At 40.9% G+C, this 23,891-nt stretch overlaps 1 protein-coding gene across 4 annotated transcripts; it reads right to left on the bottom strand.

Annotated features, from left to right (window-relative positions):
* Positions 1 to 3,477: 3,477 nt before the first annotated feature.
* Positions 3,478 to 17,826, bottom strand: si:zfos-943e10.1 (GRAM domain-containing protein 2B). 4 transcript variants are annotated; one of them, XM_054790860.1, is made up of 13 exons: positions 17,608 to 17,826; positions 8,416 to 8,589; positions 7,770 to 7,833; positions 7,009 to 7,081; positions 6,802 to 6,905; positions 6,628 to 6,726; positions 5,826 to 5,897; positions 5,601 to 5,669; positions 5,374 to 5,470; positions 5,048 to 5,140; positions 4,491 to 4,596; positions 4,233 to 4,340; positions 3,478 to 3,626 (listed from the first exon to the last, which is right to left on the bottom strand). In XM_054790860.1, the coding sequence occupies exons 1-13, from the start codon at positions 17,697 to 17,699 to the stop codon at positions 3,608 to 3,610; spliced, it is 1,170 nt and encodes a 389-aa protein (XP_054646835.1). In that variant the 5' UTR covers positions 17,700 to 17,826; the 3' UTR covers positions 3,478 to 3,607. The 4 variants fall into 4 exon arrangements, with proteins under 4 accessions (XP_054646835.1, XP_054646836.1, XP_054646838.1 ...); XM_054790861.1 differs by having other exon boundaries at positions 8,416 to 8,586; XM_054790863.1 differs by lacking the exon at positions 17,608 to 17,826 and adding an exon at positions 10,344 to 10,842 and having other exon boundaries at positions 8,416 to 8,586.
* Positions 17,827 to 23,891: the final 6,065 nt, after the last annotated feature.

Raw genomic sequence — 23,891 nt, 5'->3', positions numbered from 1 at the left:
GAACGACATCAATTATTTATTCAGTCAATTATTAAATCCCGCCCATTCAGTACTTTACTTAAGTTTCCAGTCACCATAAGAGGTGTTTGTGACGGAATGGCTGTTGAAATAACTAATCAATAATTGCAAAAGCAACTGGCAATTAGCCGCACGGTGGCCTAATTGTTAGCATGTTGGCCACACGGAAATGGAAGTCTATATGTGCCCTGCGATTGGCTGGCGACCAGTCCCGGATGTGCCTCACCTCTCGCCCGAAGTCAGGCTCCAGAACACCCACGCGACCCTAATAAGACAAGCGGCATGGAAAATAGATGACTGAATAATTGCAAAAGCAGCGCTGGTAAGATCTACTGCCCCCTACAGCCTGGCCCGTGCATTACGGCTGTGTCAAAATGAAATGTACAGGTAAGTACGATTTAATTTTATTTTGTTTTACAAGTTACATAAAATTACACGAAATTTCATAAAATAAGATTAAATAGATTAAAATAAAATCACATAAAATGCAAGTTTTATTTATATAAAAGTTTTATTTTATTTTAAATAAATTGCATTAATATGAAATGATTTTAAAATCATTTTAAAAATTATGAAAAATTAGGACTTTATACTTTATACTTACTTTTGTTTATAAAAATGATAATTTTATTTTTTATGGTATTTTTAAATGTAAATAAGTTAGATAAAAGAAAATAATCCTTTTACATAATTGAAAAATAAATAAAAAAAATTACAATTACTAAAATATTTATGAGTGAAATTAAGTACCACAAAGGAAAATATGTTAAATTACTTTGTTTTGTTGTGATAATGAAACAATTTCATTTATGCAATTTATTTAAAATAAAATACAACTTTAAAAAATCATTTTATTTTTGAATTGTATTTTTAAAATCATTTATTTTTATTTATTTAATTTATTTCTTTATATTTTATTTTACTGAGAAAAATAATTAAATTAATATATAATGGAAACATTTAAAGTTACACTTATGAGTTAGTCATTTTTTTATTTTAACAAATTAAATTAAGTAAAATCTTATTTAATTTACTTTTGTTTATTTTTTATGTTATATTTTATTTTTAATCATTTAGTTTATTTTAACTTAATTTTACTTTTTACATTTTTATAATTTTATTGAGGAAAATAAATTCAAATCTAAGATTCTGTAAAGATTACACGTTACAAGTTAAGGGTTAATTACTAGTTACAGTTGGGGAGTTAGGGAGGCGTTTGAGCTACAACTTCTCCTCCTCTAGGTGAGGAGGAGGAGGAAAATGCACTAGCCTTCCCCGGGGCCACTAATCTGGCTTTAGACAATGAACCTCAAAAAAGGTGTGCTCAATCGCAACGTTCCGATCGTATTAGACCTTCTTTAGGCGTAGCACACCAACCCAAACAATAACTGAGATCCTTTTCCGCCCACAACCAATGCAATAATGAGCCAGCCCCAGCTGTACTCTTTGCCAATACCCAACTCAGACGGGGCCCCCTACTGGCAAATAGTATGCGCGTGAAAATTCCATCTTGATTTCCTCCAGAATACTGGCATCGAGTCCTTGGGTGCGAGGGCCGGTTCAACCCTGCACCCAACTTTAATGTTACCTTTGCAGCTCCTTCAAGTGAAAACAGCTCAGTAAGACTTCATGTTCACGTTGTTCTTGTTCTGTGCTTGCATCTGAACTGTTTTGGCTCCGTCTGCATGTCTAAATGTTTCTGGAAACTGATTGGCTGTCAAGATAGTGGCTGTACTGTATAAAACACTAACCCTGTTAGAATAATTGTTGTTTTTTTAATTATATAATTTTAATTTCATATGTCATTTACATTTTTTAAGTCACTTTTCTTACATCGGAATAAATATATTTTAACAGATGTTTGCATAATTAAGCTGCATAAAAAAGGCATTTAATGAGAACGAATAATGGCGCGCACAAATTGCTCTTTACTTTGCAACATTTGATTTATTTTGGACAATAGCAAAGTCATCTCACAGAGACTACTTTGGATTACACAGAATACAAATAAATATATATATTTGTCTAGGGCCATAGTAGAATTAAGGACATTAACAATTGTTACAAAATGTACACTTTGAATAGTGCAAAACCACAAACTCTGCCCTCATCACGATTTTTGCATTGAGCCCACTTGACAGTGGCGAGTAGAGACAGAGACAGCACTGCACGTGTTTATGCAGCAAGGTTGAACTCTGCTTGCTACATGCTGGGAAAGGAGCGCTTTCCACCACAAGATTGTGAGTTATGATGTGGCTATGCATCATCAGGCAGATGAAGAGGGGAATTCAATCAAGTCAAGTCAATTAATGAAGTACTGAGGTGATCTCTCTCAAAAGGGACTGTTGAGATGCACCCAAGCCAAGATGTGAAGCCCACCACCGAGCACTAGACTTTGAAATGACACAGGAATATCCACCTGGCGCGGTCGTGCCCGCCAGCCCTGAGTGAAAACACATTGAAACTAAGGATAAAGGTCTTAGCACCGTCACACAAACACCTTATACGACAACTTGTTGCCATTTCTACTCAATCCAAACATGGCGTCTTGGATTGGGACAGGCACAACACATTTGGTAAAGTGCACTCGCTTTCTTCTTTTTTTGTTTTGTTTCCTTCCTAACACATTTCTTGCTCCATTTTAAAAACAGCGCTCGCACACATAAAAAAAAGACACTTTTGCCATGCATAACACTAATTTGTTGCATATTGAAATTTTGCGGGACTATTTCTTGATGTTGAAACTTGGACCTGATCAGCAAGTGCGCTCGGGATGGAGGAGTCAGTCGAGTGTCCAGACTGCAGACACATACATGAACATCAGCAATGCATCATTGGTGCTCCTTTCAAAAGAACCTGAAAGAGTGACAACACGGACGACAGCCACACACTGTGGCCATCTCTTCTCCTGACAACACATTACGTGTGCATTGATGATGCAGGACGACCTCTGAGCATTGATCATTAAACTATGACGGAGCGATAATGGGAGAGAGTGAGGAGACCATCAGGAGAAGCCTTTGTGGGCTGATCGTCATTATCTTCATCATCAATTCAGCCCACAGCCTCAGATAAGACATTCAAAAGGGATTCCAAGAGGACAGAGACAGACATGTTATGACTGCTGAAGAGAGTGCAGGGTGAACGCCATGCAGAGAGACGTGCACGTCTTTGGCTAGTGCTGATGCAGATAGGTGCAGCCCTGTTCAGACACCATGCTGAGGGAGAGGAGGGTAACACGGCTTGAAGAACAGTCGGGTCACATGTCCTCCGAGAGGTTCACACAGCAAGACACGCTGCAACCAGGCAGGGTGTGGATGCGCTTTGGCTTGGCTCCGTGTGACTAAGCGGTGGCGTCTCCTCCTTTTAATGACTGCGACGGGACGGGAGCGAGGTTAGCCCTTCAAGTTGAAAAGTTGTCTCTGAAATTGCACAGGTTGGCCACTTTTTTTTTCTCTCTCTCTCTCTCTCTCTCTCTCTCTCAACGTGACAGCGCCTCGGCTGCACGCTCTGAGCACGTGAAATGTCGTCCGCTGGCGGTGATCCTCCGAATCACGAGTCAGCCGCTCTCTCCTTTCGTCGCTGAGTGTTATGTGTCTTGGCGGTACCTAATGAAGAAGACACACGTGAGTGTGGGGCAGGGAAAGTCAGCAAAGGCGGCAAGGTCCACACCCTTAATAAGAACGTCAAAATAATAAAAAGCCTGCATTGCATGCAGACTAAGTGTATCAATAGTTAAGACTTTTACAACAAAGTATCAGAGTATCAGAGATTTTCCTGAAGAAGGATAGGCGACATGGACAGTCGACCCTCGCCAGATCATGCTTTGAATTTCGCGGCTTCACTCTGTTTTTCACAATATATACAGTAAATAAATCCCTATGGCTTATTGTTAGTCAAAAAATATGCAAGATTAAAAACATTTATACTGTAAATGGGACGAAGAAGCATTTGAAAACAATTAGAATATATATATATATATTTTTTTAACTAAGGTGAATTATTCTCTTCTTTTTCTTGTTATGCTGTTGATTAGCAACCTTTATTAAAATCAAAAACTCCAAAAGGAGTTCACGAACATCACCGCACATCACCAGTGAAAGGAAAAGCATCATAAATACTAAAAATCTGTTTGGTTTCGTGTGTTGCGTCCCAATGAAAGAGTGCATGGACCTGAAGTAAAAAGCAGTTGCTTGGCATTACACCAGACTTACCCGCTCTGCAGGGTGAACTCAGGCAGTGCACCAAGTGATGTCAGCTGTTCCTCCAGGGCCACAATACGCCACCCGATGTAGCCCGAGGACAGTAGCAGCAGACTAACCCTGAAGAGCAGAAACACTGTCAAAAAGGCAAAACGAACTGTCGGATGTGCTTCATGGTGACTATTATGTCATCTTTAACTAACAGGACAGGTTTGTTTTGCATGAGGAGTGTGATTTTGACTTAGCGTATCATAAAACAAAGCTACTTACAGTATCAAGTAGATGAAGAGAAGGGTGTTGAGGGTGCTGGCTTCTCTCTGAACCAGCACGGACTTGGCCTTCTCTGTCACATTCCAAACCCACGAGCCAGCTGAAACTGGGAGAGCGAGGACAGCATGTGAGAAAGGCATTAACATCCATGTCATGACGGCATCTAAATTTAGCATTTAGGCGTCACTTATGTATGAGCAGTCAATCAGACACAACCTGAGAAACACTCAGCATCGCAACTCATCGCAGGTTTATTCATACGTTTTTATAATCACGAACGCCTGATCCCAACAACTTACCTATGTTCTATTGCTGATTCCTAAAAAACGGAAAAGAACTTTTTTTCCTGATGAAAGAGTCTAATCTTTCTCTTGGTATGTTCCATGTTTATATAGCAATAGGACACAATTTTCTGTGTGCCTCGAGAGATCAGTCAAAATCGTCTAACATGGCCGGTACTGAAGGGGTTGTCTTTTGAAAAAACGGCTGGGATTGAATGACTTAATAATTTGGCACGTGGCCGCACATCTTGCACAAGCACCTTTGTGTTTTAATACCTGATAAGGACAGATCCTCCTCTGAAGACGAGCAATCATTCTGCTGCTCGTTCAGGCTGCTGAAAGTGGATCCTTTTCCATTAGGCACTGCCTCTGTAGAGCGTGAAAGAGAGACATTAATGTCGCACTGCTTTTAGACACTGGACTCCTGCATGTCATGCAGGGATGAACAAAACATGTACTGTAAAGTCCTTGATTATCTATTAGTCAAGGTCACTGCGTCACGTGGATAATCTTTGCAGACGACAAAACATTGCGACAATCGCACTGATCTGCGTTCGCTGCATGTGACATTTTCAAATCATTCATTTCATGCAAACGCTCACCTTTGTGCGTGCTGTCCAGGGGTTTGTCCTGTAATGACGGCGAGTCGGAGCCATCTAACTGGTCAAAGCTGCCATCCAGACTGGACTGGCTAGAGTTCTGTCATGACGGGACACAAACAATAACTGAATTCCATGAAAACGCAGGTGGCATGGAAGATGCAACATTAACCACTGTGGGAACCACATCAATCAGCCGAAGAACGCTGACATCACAGCATCTCACTTACCACAAGTTTGCTCTTGTTGAAGCTGTGCTCTCCAGAGGAGACGACCGGGCTGCTGTTTGTGCTGCGATCCTGTCAATGAAATACCCATTAACATCTCAGTGCTAAACATAATTGGCAGTCTGACTGCATAATGTCAAATCATCATCTTACAATCTCATACAGTCATGTACAGTTTCAGCAGACTTGAGAATATGTGTGTGTGTGTGTTTCTCCTGGGACACTCACCTCAAGTTGAGGACACACAGAGCGCAGCAGCTGATAACACGCTTCTCGGTTCCGCAGCGAGACAAACAGGAACTGCACAGCGCCGATGAACAGAACAGAGAGAAGATCAGCTACTTGCCCAGATGATAAAACAGTAACAGTACTACAGTAATCCCTCGCCACTTCGCGCTTAGCTTCACTCTATCACGATTTTCAAAAATATATGAATAAATCACGCTGTTTCGTGGTTGAATATGGCTTATTATTAGGCAGATATGGTATATTTATTATATTATGTATTTTGCCTAAAATAACAATTTTCAAGCATAAAAGTGGCTAAAATACAAATTACGGCACTCAGAAGATACATTCAAAAATGTGATGATATGCACCATTCTGCACTGGTCACTGTCATGCTAAGGCAATGTTCAGTGAGACACACAAGCACCAGAGTTGAAACAACAAGCTTCTATTGCAGGTCTGATTAACGCATGCCAAGCTAAGAAACTCAACTCTGAGCAGTCCTCTTTTCTGTTATTGTGTCTACTATATTGGGTAACACGAGTGTAAAGGTGAGAACAGGGGTGTTATTTCATTTCTAGAGGGCTCTAATAATGCTAAAAAAACATATTTAGAGGGTCGCAAACAGGTTTTCTATGCTGTAATTACAAAAATATTCCATTTATAATGAAAAATACAACTTATCACCAATTAACCATGATAAACGAGGGATTCCTGTGTAGCTGAGCCATAATGAAATGTTCATTGTGTAGAAATGGGCTGTAAATGTATTGTTTTGATTAAAGACAGGGGAGAAACTCACCTTTTCTCCCTCCGTGGTTCGGACTGACAAGGCATTTGGTACTAGTAAAGCAGTGTTCTGCTTCTTGACAATGTGGATGCAGGAAACAGGGATGACCACCTGCAACAGACCAGATAAAACAGAATTAAAACAAGATATAGAAGAAACCACACTGCAGCCCAGATGCCACCCTACCTTAGTGTCTTTGAGCAGAACCGAGGAGTGGAAACAGGCATGGCTGTCAGTGATGTACAGTCGACCATGGTAGGGCACTTCCTTCTGCAGGGCACAGATGTATGCTGGGAAAAGAAGAGGCATACATGAACATTTCATTCACTCTGATACAGTCATTCATGAAATCATCGTTTCTATTGTGTATTTCAATATTTTTGTCCCACCCACCATGTATCAAGTCTTCACTTTCTGGAATGCCTGGAAACAACTTGTGGAATGTTGCATTGTGCTTTATGAAACTCTACAAGAGAGAAAGACAAGTCAAAAATAAGTTTTGGGTGAAAAGGCACGTAACCCAAAGGACATTACTAACAAGGTGATAGCACGACTGTTTTCTACCCGACTTTGACGTTACCACCATCAAAGGACCCAGTTACAGGTATACATCCATGAATGAATGCGACAGTGGAGCCTGTCACGCTAGCAAATTTTGCTGGACGATAATTGTCCTACAAATTATTGTCGATAATCGATATTATTGACAACATTTTTGTGGGACCATTTTTTCATTAATTATGTCAAATAATGACAACATCGTATCAAAAGCAACTTTAATTTCTCAAGAGTATTTAACAATGGAATTAATTGGAATTCTTTTAAATAAATGAAACATAATAAATTAAAACAAAAACAGATGAAAAAAACTCAATGAAAATAAAATCTCTGCTGCGCCTCCACACCGGGGCTGTGGCATTTGGGTTGGAAAGCATGGCTTATTTATGTGCCTTCATTCTTATTAGTGTTCGCTTTTTATTTAAAACAGTTTTTAGGTGATCACACATCAGGCCACCCTGCCATGGTCTCAGACTGCTGGGTTTGTGCTGCATTCCGAGTGCGCCTGCTGTGTTTGCACATGCCTCCCAACAAGGGAAATGAATAACTCCTCCGAACAAGTACACGCTTCACTTCAAAACCTAAGGTGGACTTACACTTTGTGTGCCGCTGCCTTCAGTCCTTTCAAAGCTTCTGCAGTCAACGTCAAACGTCTGCGACCTGCACATACACACACACACACACACACACACACACACACACACACACAGAACTGGCATGAGAAGAAGGTTTTGGATATTTTGTGTGACTGTGCGACGATGCACGGCCCAACAATGAATTCAAATTGCAGCTAGCAAATTATGTGTAAATCATTCTATTTCTCAAACAAATGCAATCAAAGCAGGGTGCAAATTATAGTGTATGCTAACAATGTCAACATGACATTACACAACTCAGACTTATTTAAACATTCAACCCCGCATGGGAGCAGACAAGATGTGGTCAGTAACACTAAAGACCGCGTGGACTGTTTGACATGCTTGACGTGCCATGTTGGTCACATGATGGTGTGGGCAACTGTGTACACTTAATATCGCGAAGCCACCAAACACACGCACACACACATTAAAATCATGTGAGAGGAATGTCAGAGCCATGTAGTCATGTGCATCACGATGTGGCTCAGCTTCTCAAGTCTTGTGACACAAGTGCAACGTGACTGAAAAAGCACATCACTGTGTTCATATTTAACCCCGTCTAGCTTTTCATAGTTATCATTATTTTTATAATGTAGGTCCTAACCTTGATAACGGTCTGGTGAGGGTCTTATGCTGCTCCAGGATCTCCAGCTGTGCAGCCTCCAAGCTCAACGTTTTCCTGGCCTCCACCTTCATGACACCATCTTTGCTCAAGGTGCTCCTGCTTCTCTTCAACTTGGCTGGCACTCCACCACCACCGCTCTCTACTGGGTAGCTGCTGGACATCGTAAAGAAGAAGAATTTAGGACTTTGCTTCACAGAAATCACATGCACTGCACGTGTTTGGTGATCAGTAACACAAAAACACTGAGTTACAGAGTGTGAGCATTTCTAGCAGTCTCAACCATTAATCTGACACCATTACGAGGCGTCATTCTGTTACCACATCAAGTGAGTGTCCGGTTCATTGAGAAATGTGAGGTGTTAAAAAAAAAAAAAAAAAAAGTTCCATCTATGGCAACAAGCTGTGTGAACTGGGATTGTGACATTACATACAATTCATTCACAACTAGGAAATAAGAGTACTGCACACGTGAGGAAGTTGGACAACAGGCTTCACTTGGGCTTCTAAAAACCTGTAATTAGACCCCCTTCTCGCATTCACCAGAGATCAAAACACCTGATAGACCTGATAGCTCAAAACAGCAGGGGTGTCCCAAGCGCATTCTAAAAACATTATTTAACATGCAAACCCCCCATAAAAAAAGAAACGCAAAAGAGGGAAAATTTTACAAGAATAAAAGTCTAAAATTTGAGAAAAAAGTTGCAATCTAAAGAGAACATTTTACGAGAATAACGTAATATTATGAAGAAAAACAACATCATTTTAGAAGCATAAAGTTAAATATTAGATTGTTTTGCATAATATTAGGAAAAAAAAACAAACTAAGTTGTAATTTTTGGAAAATTAGGTTGCGGAAAAAAGTTATGTTACGGTTACTAAGTCCAATTATTATGGGTATTATTAAGTCATAATTACGGGAAGGAAATTTACAAGAAGAAAGTTGAAATACCGGTAGCTGGAAATAAAGAGTAGAAATTTAACAAACAGCTGTAATTTAATGAGAATTAAAAAGTCTATATTAAATGTTATAATAATCGACACTGTTTCTTTTAATATTAAAATAATAATAAAAAAAGATTCATATTCTAACAACAAAAAAGTCACAATTTTCCAAGAACAAACTACAGTTGAAATATTAAAGAAAAATTATTTTTTTATTATTTTTTTTAAGTCGTAGTATTATGAGAAACAATAAAAATAAAGTTGTAATTTGCAGAAAATTAAGCTGCGGAAAAAGTTATATTATGGGAGTAAAGTAAAAATATTCTGGGAATAAAGTCGTAATATTACGAGAAGAAAATGTACAAAGCTTGTTTAAGAAGAAAGTTGAAATCAAAGCAAAGACTGAAGTTCATACTAATAATACACTTTTTCACCGATATCACCAAGCTGACGTGCAGTTTCTTCACATGTACATAACTTCTTAGCATATCTACATGTGTTGCTTTACAAAATATCCAAATGGCCCTTGCATCCTTTCATTTTTCAGAAAAAGGTTTGGACAGCCCTGCCTTAGTGACTTCAAATCACATTTCACAGTGTCCTCCACCTGATTTAGCTGAAGACTGATAACTGAATGTACGTGGCAGACTAACATGCTTAGCTTTATGATGGCTGGCCAATGGCTACTGCTCCCCAAATCAAGGTTTTATAGCGATGCATTGCACCGGAACTCTGCCTTTACACAGCAGATGCACTTTAATGTGTGGGGCCTTGGTTTAACTCACTAACCACAGCTGAAATGGAACAATAGAGATAGCCTCGACAAAAGCAATTATGACAACTGACTGACACGTAGCACTCGTCAAGATGCTAATGCTTAACAGGACTGAGGTTACAACAATACACACAAAAAACAGACACACTAATCCGGACGAGAGAGGGGGAAAAAAACAACAACCACCTACCTGGAAAATTTAAATCTTTTTGATGAACGGAAACTCATATACCTACTGACAGTTGGCATTTCCTTTTTTAAATTAAAAAAAAAAGCCTGACTAAAAAAAAAATAAATAAAAATCAGGTTTTATGCCATCACTACAAAGAGGAAAAACCTAAACTAAATGTGCAGTCCACTTAATTCTTCAATTTCAGGTTAAAGCATGCTCCTCCTGCTGCTATCTTTTTGTATGAATGCGTTGAAAGAGGAAGCCACTTTGTGCTTGTGGTGGTGTGACACTCCGTAAGAGGGTGACGTCAAACCTAGCCACTCCCCCGGAGCCAAACAGGCATGAAAGAAAGTAGCAGATCACGCGTGCGCGCACACACACACAAACACACACACACACACACGCACACACACACACAGCCATTGCTGTGTTCTAAAACACACTTCCACTGACAATGTTACACAAACATGAAACCATTTTTTGGTTAGGATGCATTTGTCAAGCAAAATAGATGCAAAATGTGGTGCTGCTCAAACCGGCCAATCAGGCCTGATCTAGGAGTGGCCAACAGCAACAACACAATATGACCATGTTAAAAAGGTTTTCCAGACAGTTGCATGAAATGGTGTAGCACGATTAAATGAAAAACAATGACATCACGCCACAGTATTACTTAGTTGAGTCTCCTGTGTGGATATGCTTTGAATGCTAAAAGTGCTGCATGACCTTAGACAACTGGGGCAAAGTTCAGACGGCAAGGGAAAGACATGCGATGCAGCCTCAGCTGCAGGTCTACCATGTCATTATGCCCGACTGCATTAACAGTGTCAGTAAATGCTGGGAGTGGTGGGATAATTCTAGTTCTGGCTTGTAGGCATGTTTATTGTACATGTTTCAGCAGCTAACAAACCCTCCAATGATAGAAGCACACACTTGAATAGAATTCCATTTGCAATACGAGTCTCCAGAATGACATTCATGCAAACATGCTGTCATGATGCTTAATATAATTAATCTGAAGTTTGTTGTTTTGATTAATCGAGTAATCAGTTAAGCCCGACGGACCAAACCAATGTGAACCACACACAAACAGCTAGTGGTTTTGTCCACAAACATATCAGAAAACAGGCAAAAATGTCGATCACTGTTGGATAATCAATTAATCGCTATTAATTAATTGTTGTAGTTCTAGTCATGACTATAAGTATCTGTCTGCTCATTGTGTACATTTCATCTTGAAGTCAAACAAACAGGAGATAGAGACACTATTCAACGGCTATCATTTGTTTGTAAAGATGGGAGGTGGTCAACAAAGTCAAAAGGGGGTGTTTGTCTTAACACCCAGGGCAACATTAACTGCCTTACCCCTTACTTCATTACCATCCCATTCTAGCACTTTTAATTTAACCCATTACGGAGAGGGTCTGGCAACAAGCGTCTCAATTCTTGTAGTTTTTCCTGGGGTACGTGGAGATCGTCTTGCAAAATGCAACATTAGCTGGTTAAAACAGTGCCATTTAAAGTTATTATTGGACTGAAAATGGACGGGACTCAATCAAGGCTATGTTTACACAAAACTAACCAATTAAGTCAACAGAATTTGTGTCAAAAGACCTGTAAAAATGACTAAAATCAAACTACAAGGACTAATGTGTAATGTTTGTATTGGGAAAGGTAGTCGTCAAATGGTCAAAAACTAATTTTGAGTAATTTTTAAATATTTGAATTTTTAGTCTCCAAATACTATGCCCAATAGGACACCATTTTTCTATTAAACGGATGCTGAAAATGCAAGAGTTGTCTGAAACTTTGTTTAAAAAGTGCCTCAAACCATAAAAAGAGTATTTCATACCAAGAATATATTGTGTAGTTCAACTAGTGTTTTACTGCACACCTTTACAACAGAAGTCAGAGGCCTTGACCTTTGACCAGCTTCCCGGACTGAGCACTGTGACAAATCACCTGAGCAGATTAAACCTCAGCCCCATTGTGTAATGACAAAATTGCTATGACTAATAGTGCTTAATAGAGCACATGGCGTACTGTGAGCCAAATGACGCTACAAAAAGACTGCATTAAACCTGGACTATTTTCTTGACTTCAGTTTAGTCTCCGTGCACGATGATGGTCCACACGTGGGGTAGCGTGACATGAGGACGGCGGTATGTTTGTCAAATTGAAATTACTGATAGTCTTTGCATTTTTATATGCATTTGTTCCAGTTTTCTCTGAGGAGAACCACCTTTTTCCACTTGAAAATTGATCTGTTGTGCTCACAGGCAGACTGTGGATCACTAAAGGGAGATCATTTTGAAGCTCTGAATTGACAACCACAGGCTGAACACAAGCTGTCAGCCCTCGTTTTAAAAACACACCGCAAACCATGTCAACATTTACACAAATATGAATCATGCCTGCTGTAAAGCAGTCAAACTTGGAGGTTTGGTAGTCTTACCTTCCCAGAACTTCAGCAAAGTGATACGGGGCCACAGTCTTCTGCTGGTTGAACAAGCCTTCCCTTCTCTCCATGCCAAAAAACTCTACCCTCCACGTCTTTCCTGATCTGCAATACCTTAAAGCTTGACTGGAGAGACCTTTTGCACCTAGACCCAGAACACTGGCTGACTAATACAATGGGAGTAAAGGTCTTTTTTTTTTTTTTTACAGCAACACCCTAAGGCCTCATGTCAGCATAGACACTGTAAAGGAGAGTGAAAATGTCAGACTGTGGTGACACAATTAACACACAAAAAAAGAATAGCTGGGTTCCAAGCCCAAATTCTTTGTCTCGTCATGGTGGTCTGAGCCTGTGTTGTTGTGGAAATGGGCGTAGCAGTAGGAGGTAGATGGTTGTGGAGGTGGGGGAGGGCAAGAGACCCACTGGTGGTGGGACATTTATCTTTAAAAAAGTGCTTAGAACATGCACCTTAATTAGCTGGTTTCAAATGTGGAGACTACAATAGACATGGTAATTATAAGCTCAGTCTTCCTACAGGACCCACAAATCATGTGTATGTGAGCGGATGAGGGAAGCTTAGAAAACAATAGTATTCATAGTCAGCAAAAAAAAAAACTATGCTGACATAGCTTTATTGCTTTTAGTTGGTGACGTGTGGAACGCTCCGAGGAGTTCGACTGCATGTCAGCCGTGATGTAGGCATCTCTACAGTGCAGTGGGTTTTCATGCCAGCTAAGAAAAGAAGACCCTCCCATTGTGTCAGAGTGCCATCTTCTGGACAGCAATGGACACTTTAAAATATCCAGCACGCAGCCAACTGTGAAATCGGATGCTTCGTCATTGTGAAAACTTGATGTGTCGTTTAAAATGTGCTTTTGAACATACATTACCCGAAAAAAGTCCATCTCTCAAAGACAACTGAGCAAGATAAAGCAGCCACTTTTGGGTTTAACAGAGTGATCATTTAGCTTCCATTTATAAAGAACTAAACTGAGAAAATTAAAGACAACTCAACTATGATTCTGGGTCAGAGGGATTAAGCGTGTTTGAGATTCTACAGAGCAGACAGCAGGGGCAAGGAAGTGAGCTTGACTCGTCATCAGGGCAACATAAAATGAAGTTAGTGGAATCCTGCCAGGCCTCAGTCTGCAGAAAAGCTGTGTGTTTGTGTGTGTGTGTTTGTGTGCGTCATGTGGAAAAGAGCGCGTCAGTGTGCACGCGTTACTGAATTTGTGTGTTTTTGAGGGAGTCATGTGGTCCAATGCACACAGTCTCTCTCATCACTTCGTCTATGCAAACTGACGACGCAGACAGAGATGTTCTTTCTTCGTGGCTTCTCTGCAAGCACTCTGGTGGGAAGGCAGAGTGGGTGCTATGAAAAACCCTCCTGACTTAGTGTAAATCAATAAGATAGGGCTGGTCTGAATCAAATTTTCTTTTAAATGGTCTTGGCCTTTGCTTATGCTGCTGTTTACACAAGACAGAACTGACCAGTAGTCTGCAAAAAGAGACAAGTGACGACATTTTCAGTCTATGCTTGTATTTACTGTACAGTTACGATGTCCAGAGGATATTTATTATTCACCAAAGCCTTCATTAATATGTCACATATATGTTGTGAAAGGGTACTGAAAAGACAATCGTTGGTGTTCATACGCATAATGTTAGGGGTGTCCCGATCCGATATTGATATCGGTCCGATATCAGCAAAAACGCGTATTGGCTGATATCCGCCTAGAGTTGTTCCTCGTTTATAGCCGTTAATTGGTTCCAGACCCGACCACGATAAATGAATTTCCACGATATAGGACTCAATGTTAATAAATAAGTTATATTTTCTTTGTTTTTTATGTCATAGTTTATTTTGGTAGAGCATAGAAAACCTATGATTTTTTAAATACAGTTAAATACATTATTAGAACCCTGTAGAAATAAAACAACATGCCTATAGTCACCTACTAGACTACTTCAGAGTAACGTTAAACTACTATTATTCATTGTTTACATCACATTGTGCAACTCTTGTGCTGCAGAGACTTGATGTAGCGCGCTAACCAACTAACCATCCATTCATCTTCTATGCCGCTTATCCTCACTAGGGTCTTTGGTATGCTGGAGGCTATCCCAGCTGATTTCGGGCGAGAGGCGGGGTACACCTTGCACTGGTCACCAGTCCAGGGTGTACCTGGACTAGACTAACAACCATTCATTCACACTCACATTCATACCTATGGACAATTTAGAGTCGCCAGTTAACCTATCATGCATGTTTTTGGAATGTGGGAGGAAACCGGAGGACCCGGAGAAAACCCACGCACGCATGGGGAAAACACACAAACCCCACACAGAGATGCCCAACGGAGATTTGAACCCAGATCTTCCAGATCTCCTGACTGTGTGGCCAACATGCTAACCACTAGGCCACTGTGCGCAAGCTAACCAGTTATCCTCAAATTTATTTCTTCTAAACTTAAGGAGCCAAAAACTTACCACTTCCACACGGAATGGAAAGAGACCTTTTTTCAATCCATGGCTGACTTCATGCAGGGTTAAGGTAATGTCATGTAAGGTAATGTCTCCATTGATTTGTGTGATTACTGCCCAATATGTTTTGGCTAATAATAGACAATAGTCTACCACGAAACAGCGACCATCTATTAATTAATTTCTCAAAAACAACAACTGTGCTAACAAGGAAGGAGTGGGACTGATGACGGCTGTGTGGCTGCCCCCCCCCCCCCCGCCGCCAAAGTCTGAGAAAGACGAAAAATCGTCTTTCGTTTGGTCAAGCGAGCTTGGCCAAATGAAAGCCAAATGAATAAATCGTGCCACTTTGTGGTTGAACACTGCCTATTAGTAAAAAAAAAAAAAAAAAAATGCATTATGAAGCAAATCTTACAAACTTTTTTGCCTAAATTAGGTATTGTCACGTACAAAAATGGCTGAATCAACAAAAATACAAATTCAAGAAAATAAGAAGCCGCATTAAAATCGCTAGGTGTCAGTGATTATTCGGTGAGACAAGCACCAGACCTGGTTGCTGGAACAACAGGCTTTCATTGCAGGTTTAAATTATCTCACGGTAGGCACAATAATAACAACAACAACAACAACAACAACAGGGGCTACTGTTGTAGCCGTAATCCAACTAAAACTCAACTGTGAACCCGTGATGTCACCTCCTGTTCACACATCCGGAAGACATTTACTGCAACACATGAGTCTTAACAAGTCTTAAATGGCTTATTGTCTCTGATTATATCTACTATATTGGGTGATACAAACGTAAAGGTGACTGATATGGTTGTTATTCCTTGTCTGCAAGGATCTCATAATGTTCAAATGTTTCCCATGCCATAACCACAAAATATTCCCTTTATAAAAATGGAATCCAACTTTGCGGAAATTCACTTATCGCAGTCGGGTCTGGAACCAATAAACTGTGATAAACAAGGTACAGTGAATCCTGTAAGGCCTTTTTGTCTAAACTTGGTACCAAGGGCAAACGAGTGGTCAGTGGCAATACCTTGGCGCAGGCAACACATGACTTCAGCTATCTCTGACCGGCTGCTTTGTGTGCTGCCCTTCAACATTCCTTCTTGATCCAACCTTCTCTCGAGCTTAAGACACTGAAGTTGAACGCTACATGCAAAAAGTTTTTTTCTTGGCAACAGAGTTTAGAAGCCAACATGACATTTGCATGGCCGCCCCACCCAACTTACCACAAGCTCTACAAACCCAACATCATTTTGTCGTCAAGCCTGATAAATCCCGTGTGAACCTGGCCTTTCAGACCACTCTGAACATCTGGACTGCGGATGTGAGGGTTTCATTTTTCACCAAGCAACTTAAACCACTAACCACTGCATTCCCGCCTCATCAGTGAGATGTACGTACAAGTATACAGAAATGATGTAAGACTAAACAAAGCGGAGATGAAATTGTCATGACCGGATGCTGCGTCACACGGTCAGAATCTTAACTCCGCAGGATGGGGAGCGCTCTAACGCACAGGCAAAATGACTTTCATTTGTGAAGAAAGTGAAAGTCTAGGCTCAAGAGCACAAGCGTGAGATACATTTATATAACATCAAGTACCACCTGTGACTGACTCATGGGAGCTAAAAATAGGCCTTTCTCAGAAAACAGGCTCGCTGGTCCCACGGGTGACAAGAGGGTCAGTTGCCCACAGGAGTCAAACTAACAGAAAACACCTGCATAGACAACTGCTGCCTCTACATAAAAACAGTACTTTAGGTATCTTGTATCATTTGATTGTGTAGCCGAAGGTAAATAAGTCGCCAGTGAGTGAATGAGGTCGCTTTGGAATCTTCTTTATGGGCTGCATTGAATGTGGAGGGACGTATATGACCCACATAGTCAAGTGGGTGAAGTCATGATTGCTCAGCATGAGGGGAAATTAAGAACAGTGTACATCTACTGTTCTGTAGTCCATAAAACAGCAATACACTCACCATAGTTACTTCAAGTCACACACTGATATTTTCCCTTTAAACATAAATACATGTAGTCTTTGTCGGGGTAACCCGAGACAGATGGCATCTTCACCCATGGCATGGCTATCTGGTTAGCATTAGCAAATGAATCCGTCTCAACAATTAGTCTTGACTGCAAGTCTTGACATTTGATGTGCTTAATTCTCATTTTTACCCGCGTTGGAAAGACACGCATAATGACACGACGAGGATATATGACGGAAATACTGCTGACATCCACGAAATGATAACGGTCACCATCCGCTCGATGGGTGATGCTCGCCGGCAGATAGCGGTTCAAGCTAGTCGCCACATCCATTCCGCTTACCTCTCTTTCATGAAGTGCTTGATTCTGACGATGGCCTTTTCGTCGATCTTCTTGAGAAAGGTTTTTAACCTCTCTCGCTTGTTTTCAAGCATTCTTCCCTCCGCCAGTGGGTGTCAGTTCGTGTGGAAGCGCGGTGCCACGCCAAGATCTACAGTTCTTGTTTGGATTCTGCCTTCACCCGAGCCCGGTGTCACCCACTGATGAAGATAATGATCTTAAATCGGACCAAGCCTGAGGACCAATCAGCGTCGAGGACAACCATGGAAAACGCAGTCATGTCAGCCCGAATATCCAATCAAAATGGGGTAGTTGGCTCGGTCGGACCGCCCATTACCTTATATGAAAAAAATGGGTTGTCCTTATTTAGAGTATCTGGAGGGGCCTGTATTGATATTGAAAATCCACGGCCTTGTCATTAATAATTTACTTTAGGCGTTCACGTTTCACGTGTGAGCAACGTATGGAATCCACAAATCCTCTAAATGTGACTCCTCAGAAAATAAATATTCGCTCAAACACGAAATAATCCTTTCTAAACGTTGTTTTTCCAACCACAAACAGGATGTTGAATTTCATATGCATTCTATGATAATACTAGAACGCCACTCGTCACGTTCAAATACGTCACGTCACGTTCAAATACAGAGCTACATCAAAAATACACTTGATACAGCTAAGAAAGGCTCCTGCTTGACAGAAAGGTATATTTAAAAATATGTTTGTATTATTATGTTTATAGTTTGCAGTGTTGTAGAACTTCCCTTGTAGAAAAGTATACTTGTATATCTATCAGCTGTCAACAAGCATGAATGCGAGTGTGAATGTTTGTTTGTCTATATGTGTTTTCTGTTTTGGTGGCGACCAGACCAGGGTGGACCCCACCTTTCAGCGGAAGTCAGCCAGGATAGGCTTCAGCTCACCCCCAAACCCTAATGAGGACAAGCGGCAAATTAATGGATGGGTGTAACCAAATAATGCTTTCTTTAAGGAAGTGCTCACACTACGCCGATCGTACAAGGCTTGCCCGGCCTTCATCCGTAAAGTGAGTGCTCTGATCTGTGCTCAAGTTGGGCGCACTTCCCCTCCGTTGGCATGATTGGCAAGATTACGTGCACGTGTGTTATATCCATTTCTCCGTCGTAGATGAAACAACCAGCAGAGCAGGCCAAAGATGAACCTCATCCTGGAAGTCACATTATAGTTACAAGACAGTTATTCTGATCATAAAAGGCATATGCTGCAGATGCCAACATGTTGTTTTTGTTATCTGACCTGATTGGGTTTGAACTTTAGCAAACATTTGGCTGAGAGCACTGACGTAGAAAGTCCTTGTGCAACACTTTATTAGATTTGCAGATTATCTTAGCACGAGAGCTCCATGTAAGGTTATGGATTGCAAGCAAATGTACGCATTAACAACGCAAAGGCATAAAGAAGCACTCATTTTTAGCGTGAATGAATGCATGAGGCGATTACAGGATAGTGAAAATGCCACTTTTTAGAGGTGTTGATTTTCGAAAGAAGTTGTAAGAGGAGAAAATCAACTTTTTCATGTCGCTTCGGTAGCACTTTTTTGGTCCGGGAGGTGGGGGAAACCTCCCACATATTCATCACGGGCCCTTGTAGGACCCAAAAGACACTTTTCCGAGGGGCCCTTTTACTGCACTTTGTTCCGATCCGCGGCTGTCGCAAAATCTTATTTATTCATGTCGCTTCAACTGATTTTTCGGACCCGGGAGGTGAGGGAAACTTCCCGCACATTCATATCGGGGGTCCCGCCAGGAGCTACAAATGGCAGAAAAGGCCACTTTTCCGAGAGTCCGTTTTTGGCTTCTTTTTTTTTTAGGTCCGTGGCGGTCGTGAAAACACATTTTTTTCACGTCATTTTCATTCTTTTCTGGCCTGGGAAGTGGGGCAACCTCCTACACATTCATCGGGGGTCTCTGCAAAACCCAAAAATGGCACAAAAGGCCACTTCCCCGAGGGGTCCGTCTGTGGCTGTCGTGAAATCTTATTTTTTACGTCGCTTCACCGGAACCTTTCTGGTCCGCGAGGTGGGGTGAAACATCCCACATATTCATTGCGGCCCCTTGCAGGACCCAAAAATGGCAGAAAAGGCCACTTTTCGGAGGGTCTGTTTTGGGCATTTTTTTTTCAGGTCCGCGGATGTCACGAAAACTCATTTTTTCATGTCGCTTCAACACCACTTTTTTGGTCTGGGAGGTGGAGGAAACTTCCCACACATTCAAGGGGGCCCCTGCAGGATCCCAAAATGAATTCTTTTTCAGATCCGCAGCTGTCACAAAATCTCATTTTTTCATGTCGCTTCAACGGCACTTTTCTGGCCCGGAGGTGGGGCCATTCATCAGGGGTCCCGGCAGGACCCAAAAATGTCAGAGAAGGGTCCCTTTTCTGCATTTTTTCAGATACGCGACTGTCGCAAAAAAACAGTTTTTTCACGTCACTTCACTGGCACTTTTCTGGCCTGGGGGTGGGGAGTTGGGGGGAGAGAGACTCCCACACGTTCATCGGAGGTCACAACCGGACCCAAAAATGGCAGAAAAGGCCACTTTTCCCAAGAGAAGCATATTTTCTTTGAATTACAACACAGCTTTCGTAAGCATATTTCACTGCACTGCAAACCTTCTAGACATCAAATTCTATCAGGTTGTAGTCTGGAGAGGTGGGAGTGGGCAAAGCAGAGCAGAAGAGGCAGTGTGGTGGCACATGACATCACAAAAGCTCAGCCTTCAAACAGCCTGGAAATCTGAAAGCACAGCAGATAGTGAGGAGGAAATCACGCTTCACGGGGGGAAGTACAAGTGATGCAATAAGCAGGTGTCTTAATGAGTGGGAAGGAACACAATTTACTGGACAGAACGTCGTAGTGATGCATGAATCATTCCTTGAGCAAACATGGGGACCACAGGAAATGTACATAATACTACTCCAGCATTAGGGGCAAACCCACAAGAGCACAAAACCCTGGTGATGCTGTATAGAAAACTAAACAATAGGAACAAATGAAAGTACAGCGCAAATAGCAACAATTCAGAAATGTGGTGAAGGAAGCACTTTCACATAATATCAGTGCTGACTGGTTCCAAAACTGCGTAAAAGTTCAGGAAATATAAACATCATCAACTGTATCTGCAGGGAATTAAATCACATGACTGCATGTTCTGCAAATATTGACACTGTGGCTCTTAAAACCAGACTTATTTACAGTGGAATGAGTCAACATTTAAAATGAAAAACATAAAACACCAGCAGGTCCTCTGGCTCACTTTCTGAAAAATAGTCCAAAGCAAGCAATTTCTAATTCTTCAAAAAATTCAAATTTTACATTACGTGTGCCATACGGGTTATCTTTTTTAAATTGGTTGTTTGTAAACACAGTGGGTAGGGTGTGGGCCAAGAAAAAAACATTAAACATGATTTAAGTATGACCAATAGCCCCTTTGGGGACAAGAAACTACTGTATATTTGGTAGTAAAACTCAAAGAAAAATGAACAACTAATCCATAATATAATCATCATTGTTTAACATAATTTTACAATGTACTGCTATATACTACAACACTTTTCGGTGTGGTTTGTTTTGCTTTCAGTGAGTGCCCAAATGGCAAAGTAGCTGCTGTGTCAGCCACTGACTAACTAAATACACACATATATTTTTAAGTGTATTTGAATTCATTTGTGGATCCAAAAATAATGTTTTGGTGTTAAAATACGTCTGTTTCTACACACCGGGATGCGTCCAGGCATCATGTCACATATTAAAAGTGTCGTCTTCGAGAACATTGTGACATTTACTAAACAGGCAAGTTTTTATATCCTTATATCCTTATCCTTATCCTTATTTTAGTATCCTTATACTTTAAAAAATTGACTTATTTCATCCTCTGGAGCTTTAGTTTTTGTCCTTGTTGGTGTAAACATTGGTTCCTCCCTCTGGCTTCGCCTTCTTCTCCTGTGAATTTAATGTTGTTATGAGCGGCGCCGTGACACTTTTTTGACTTACACTCCCGAGGAGTGATGCTATGAATTATTCATGTCATTTATTAGTTGCACATTCAATTGCTTTTTAGTGTGGAAAAAATGTATAGGAGTGAAATGTTTTCTGTTGCAGTATTTGTCAGATGATATTAGGGAAAACAACCTGTTATCTAAGACGTTGCACAACACAAATCGTTCCTTTAAAGGAAGAGATATTGGACACATCATGTTATCATGCAAGTCTCTGCATGAAGCACGAGTGTCATACGCTTTGCTTGGATGACTGTCTTATCGGTGAGAAGAGGAAAAAGGTTTTCAAGAAAGGTCAGCCTTGTTATCTGAGGTCAGCGTAAACATGTCGACCTTGAGAGTCAGGCATCACCTTGGCCCGGAAAAAACAGGCCATGAAGCACATTATGCACTGTACAGCGTGCAGCCATGTGGCTTAGAGCAGGTGTGCAGGAATGATTATGAAGCAAAACAAAAGGGGTACTGGTATAAGAAGTCCCATTCACTTCCGCCTTCAGGCTAAGCAAAGTGAACTACAGTTGCATGACTTTGGGTGTGGCACAAACAGCATGGACCTTCATTTCTTACAATTCACAAGGAAAATGCACAGTGTTGCTGGTCCGTGACCTTATGGCGGTATGACGGCCCACCATGCAGCCCGTTTGAAAAGCAGCTTTGTCTGACGGGGTCCACATTACAATCACGTTGCCATGACACGTATTCACTTCAAGTTTAAAATCTGATTTTCTTGGAATTTCCACGCCGATTTTGTTTGCATTTTCCGCATTTGACCATCATTATGTTTTTCAAATGACATCCTTTATGCAATTTCCCCCAGAGACAGACAAACATGTAGTACTTGTACAATTCATGTCACATGGGGAAATATGCCGGGAATACTTTTTTTTAATAATATCATTCATACAGGAAACGCATTCAACATACAAGAACGCATCAAGTGGAGTATTGGTGGAGCAGCAGTCGCATCAGTCAAAAATGCGTCAAGAAGAGGAAAAAAAAAACCATATCCTGTATAAGTTGCATTTATCTTACTTATGATTGCACTAACGGCTTCGCTCCTAACAACACTGAATTCACAAGAGAAGAAGACAAAGCCAAAGGGAGGGGCCAATGTTTACACCAACAAGGAGACAAACTAAACATACAGAAGCTGAAATACGTACATTTTTTAAAGCACATGGTTACAATAAAAGCTCACCTGTTTAATAAATATCAACGTTCTCGAAGAAAACACTTTTAATATGTCACATGACGCCTGGACGCAACCCGGTGTGTACAAACGTATCAGCTGTATTCTAACACCAAAACAAATACATTAAAATGAATTGAAAACCATACGAGTGTATTTAGTTAGTCAGTCGCTGACACAGCAGCTACAATTTTCAACATAGACATAATTAGTGTCCCAATTAAATGACACCGCTGTCTAAAATAGCACATTTCTCAGTCCACACAGGTCATCGTATCATAGTTGCACATTACTTAGACACCGAGGCTACGTTCACACTGCAGGGTCTGATGCCCAATTCGGATTCAATCCTTTATGTGTTTGTTACCACATTACCAAAAAAATGTGACTTGTCAATGTGAACGCAGAGCGTTCAATTCTATCCTTTATTGTAAAAAGGTACATGTCTCATCCACTCAAGTGTTTTTGCCATGAAGCGTTGCCAAGGATACAATCATGTGTCTGTACTGAGAAATGACATAACAGTGTGACAGTAGATTCCCCTGCAAATAACCCTGACGAGGCTTCATATATTTTCCCCCCAGAGGATGATAAATGCCAATTTGAATTGTTCAACAGAAACGGATCAATTTAAAACAGAATGCATGCCGTCTGCTGGCTCTGTCTCCATGACGACTTGCTTATGTCACAAACGAATGACAATATCTTGAACTTGTCATTGCCAGCTGCTCGGTGGTGTTTACGCAACTAAGAATAAGAGTTCCATAACTGTTTTGTGCAGGGATGTTTTCAAGAGACCCCTCAAACTTTTGAACCAGACGCTCCAGTAAAAACAAAACAACAAACAAGCCTTTCTATTATAAGAAACACCCCCAATGTTTATTCAACATCTGCCAGCGGGTGATGTGGGGGCAAAAAGGTCATTGCATCACCAAGGATTCATTCCAGCGACGGTGTGCCAGTCACTGAAGCCAGAGAAGGCAGGCACCTGTACTCCCTAAGCAAAGATATCAGCTTACCTTTTGTTCTCGGGCGCTTGTTTCCAACTTGGCAGCCATTTTTCCAG

This window comes from Dunckerocampus dactyliophorus, chromosome 10 (genome assembly GCF_027744805.1).
Source record: "Dunckerocampus dactyliophorus isolate RoL2022-P2 chromosome 10, RoL_Ddac_1.1, whole genome shotgun sequence".
Classification (NCBI taxonomy): Eukaryota; Metazoa; Chordata; class Actinopteri; order Syngnathiformes; family Syngnathidae; genus Dunckerocampus; species Dunckerocampus dactyliophorus.
This window is presented reverse-complemented; position numbering and strand designations above follow the sequence as displayed.

Bases quoted from the DNA above. Each gene is read 5' to 3' on its own strand.
- si:zfos-943e10.1 (XM_054790860.1), bottom strand. From the start codon at position 17,699: ATGCTTGAAAACAAGCGAGAGAGGTTAAAAACCTTTCTCAAGAAGATC. The intron at 5,670-5,825 runs GTGAGTGTCCCA...TTTCATTGACAG, and splicing joins CTGTGTGTCCTCAACTTGAG to GATCGCAGCACAAACAGCAG. The intron at 4,341-4,490 runs GTAAGTAGCTTT...TCTGCTCTTCAG, and splicing joins CTCTTCATCTACTTGATACT to GGTTAGTCTGCTGCTACTGT.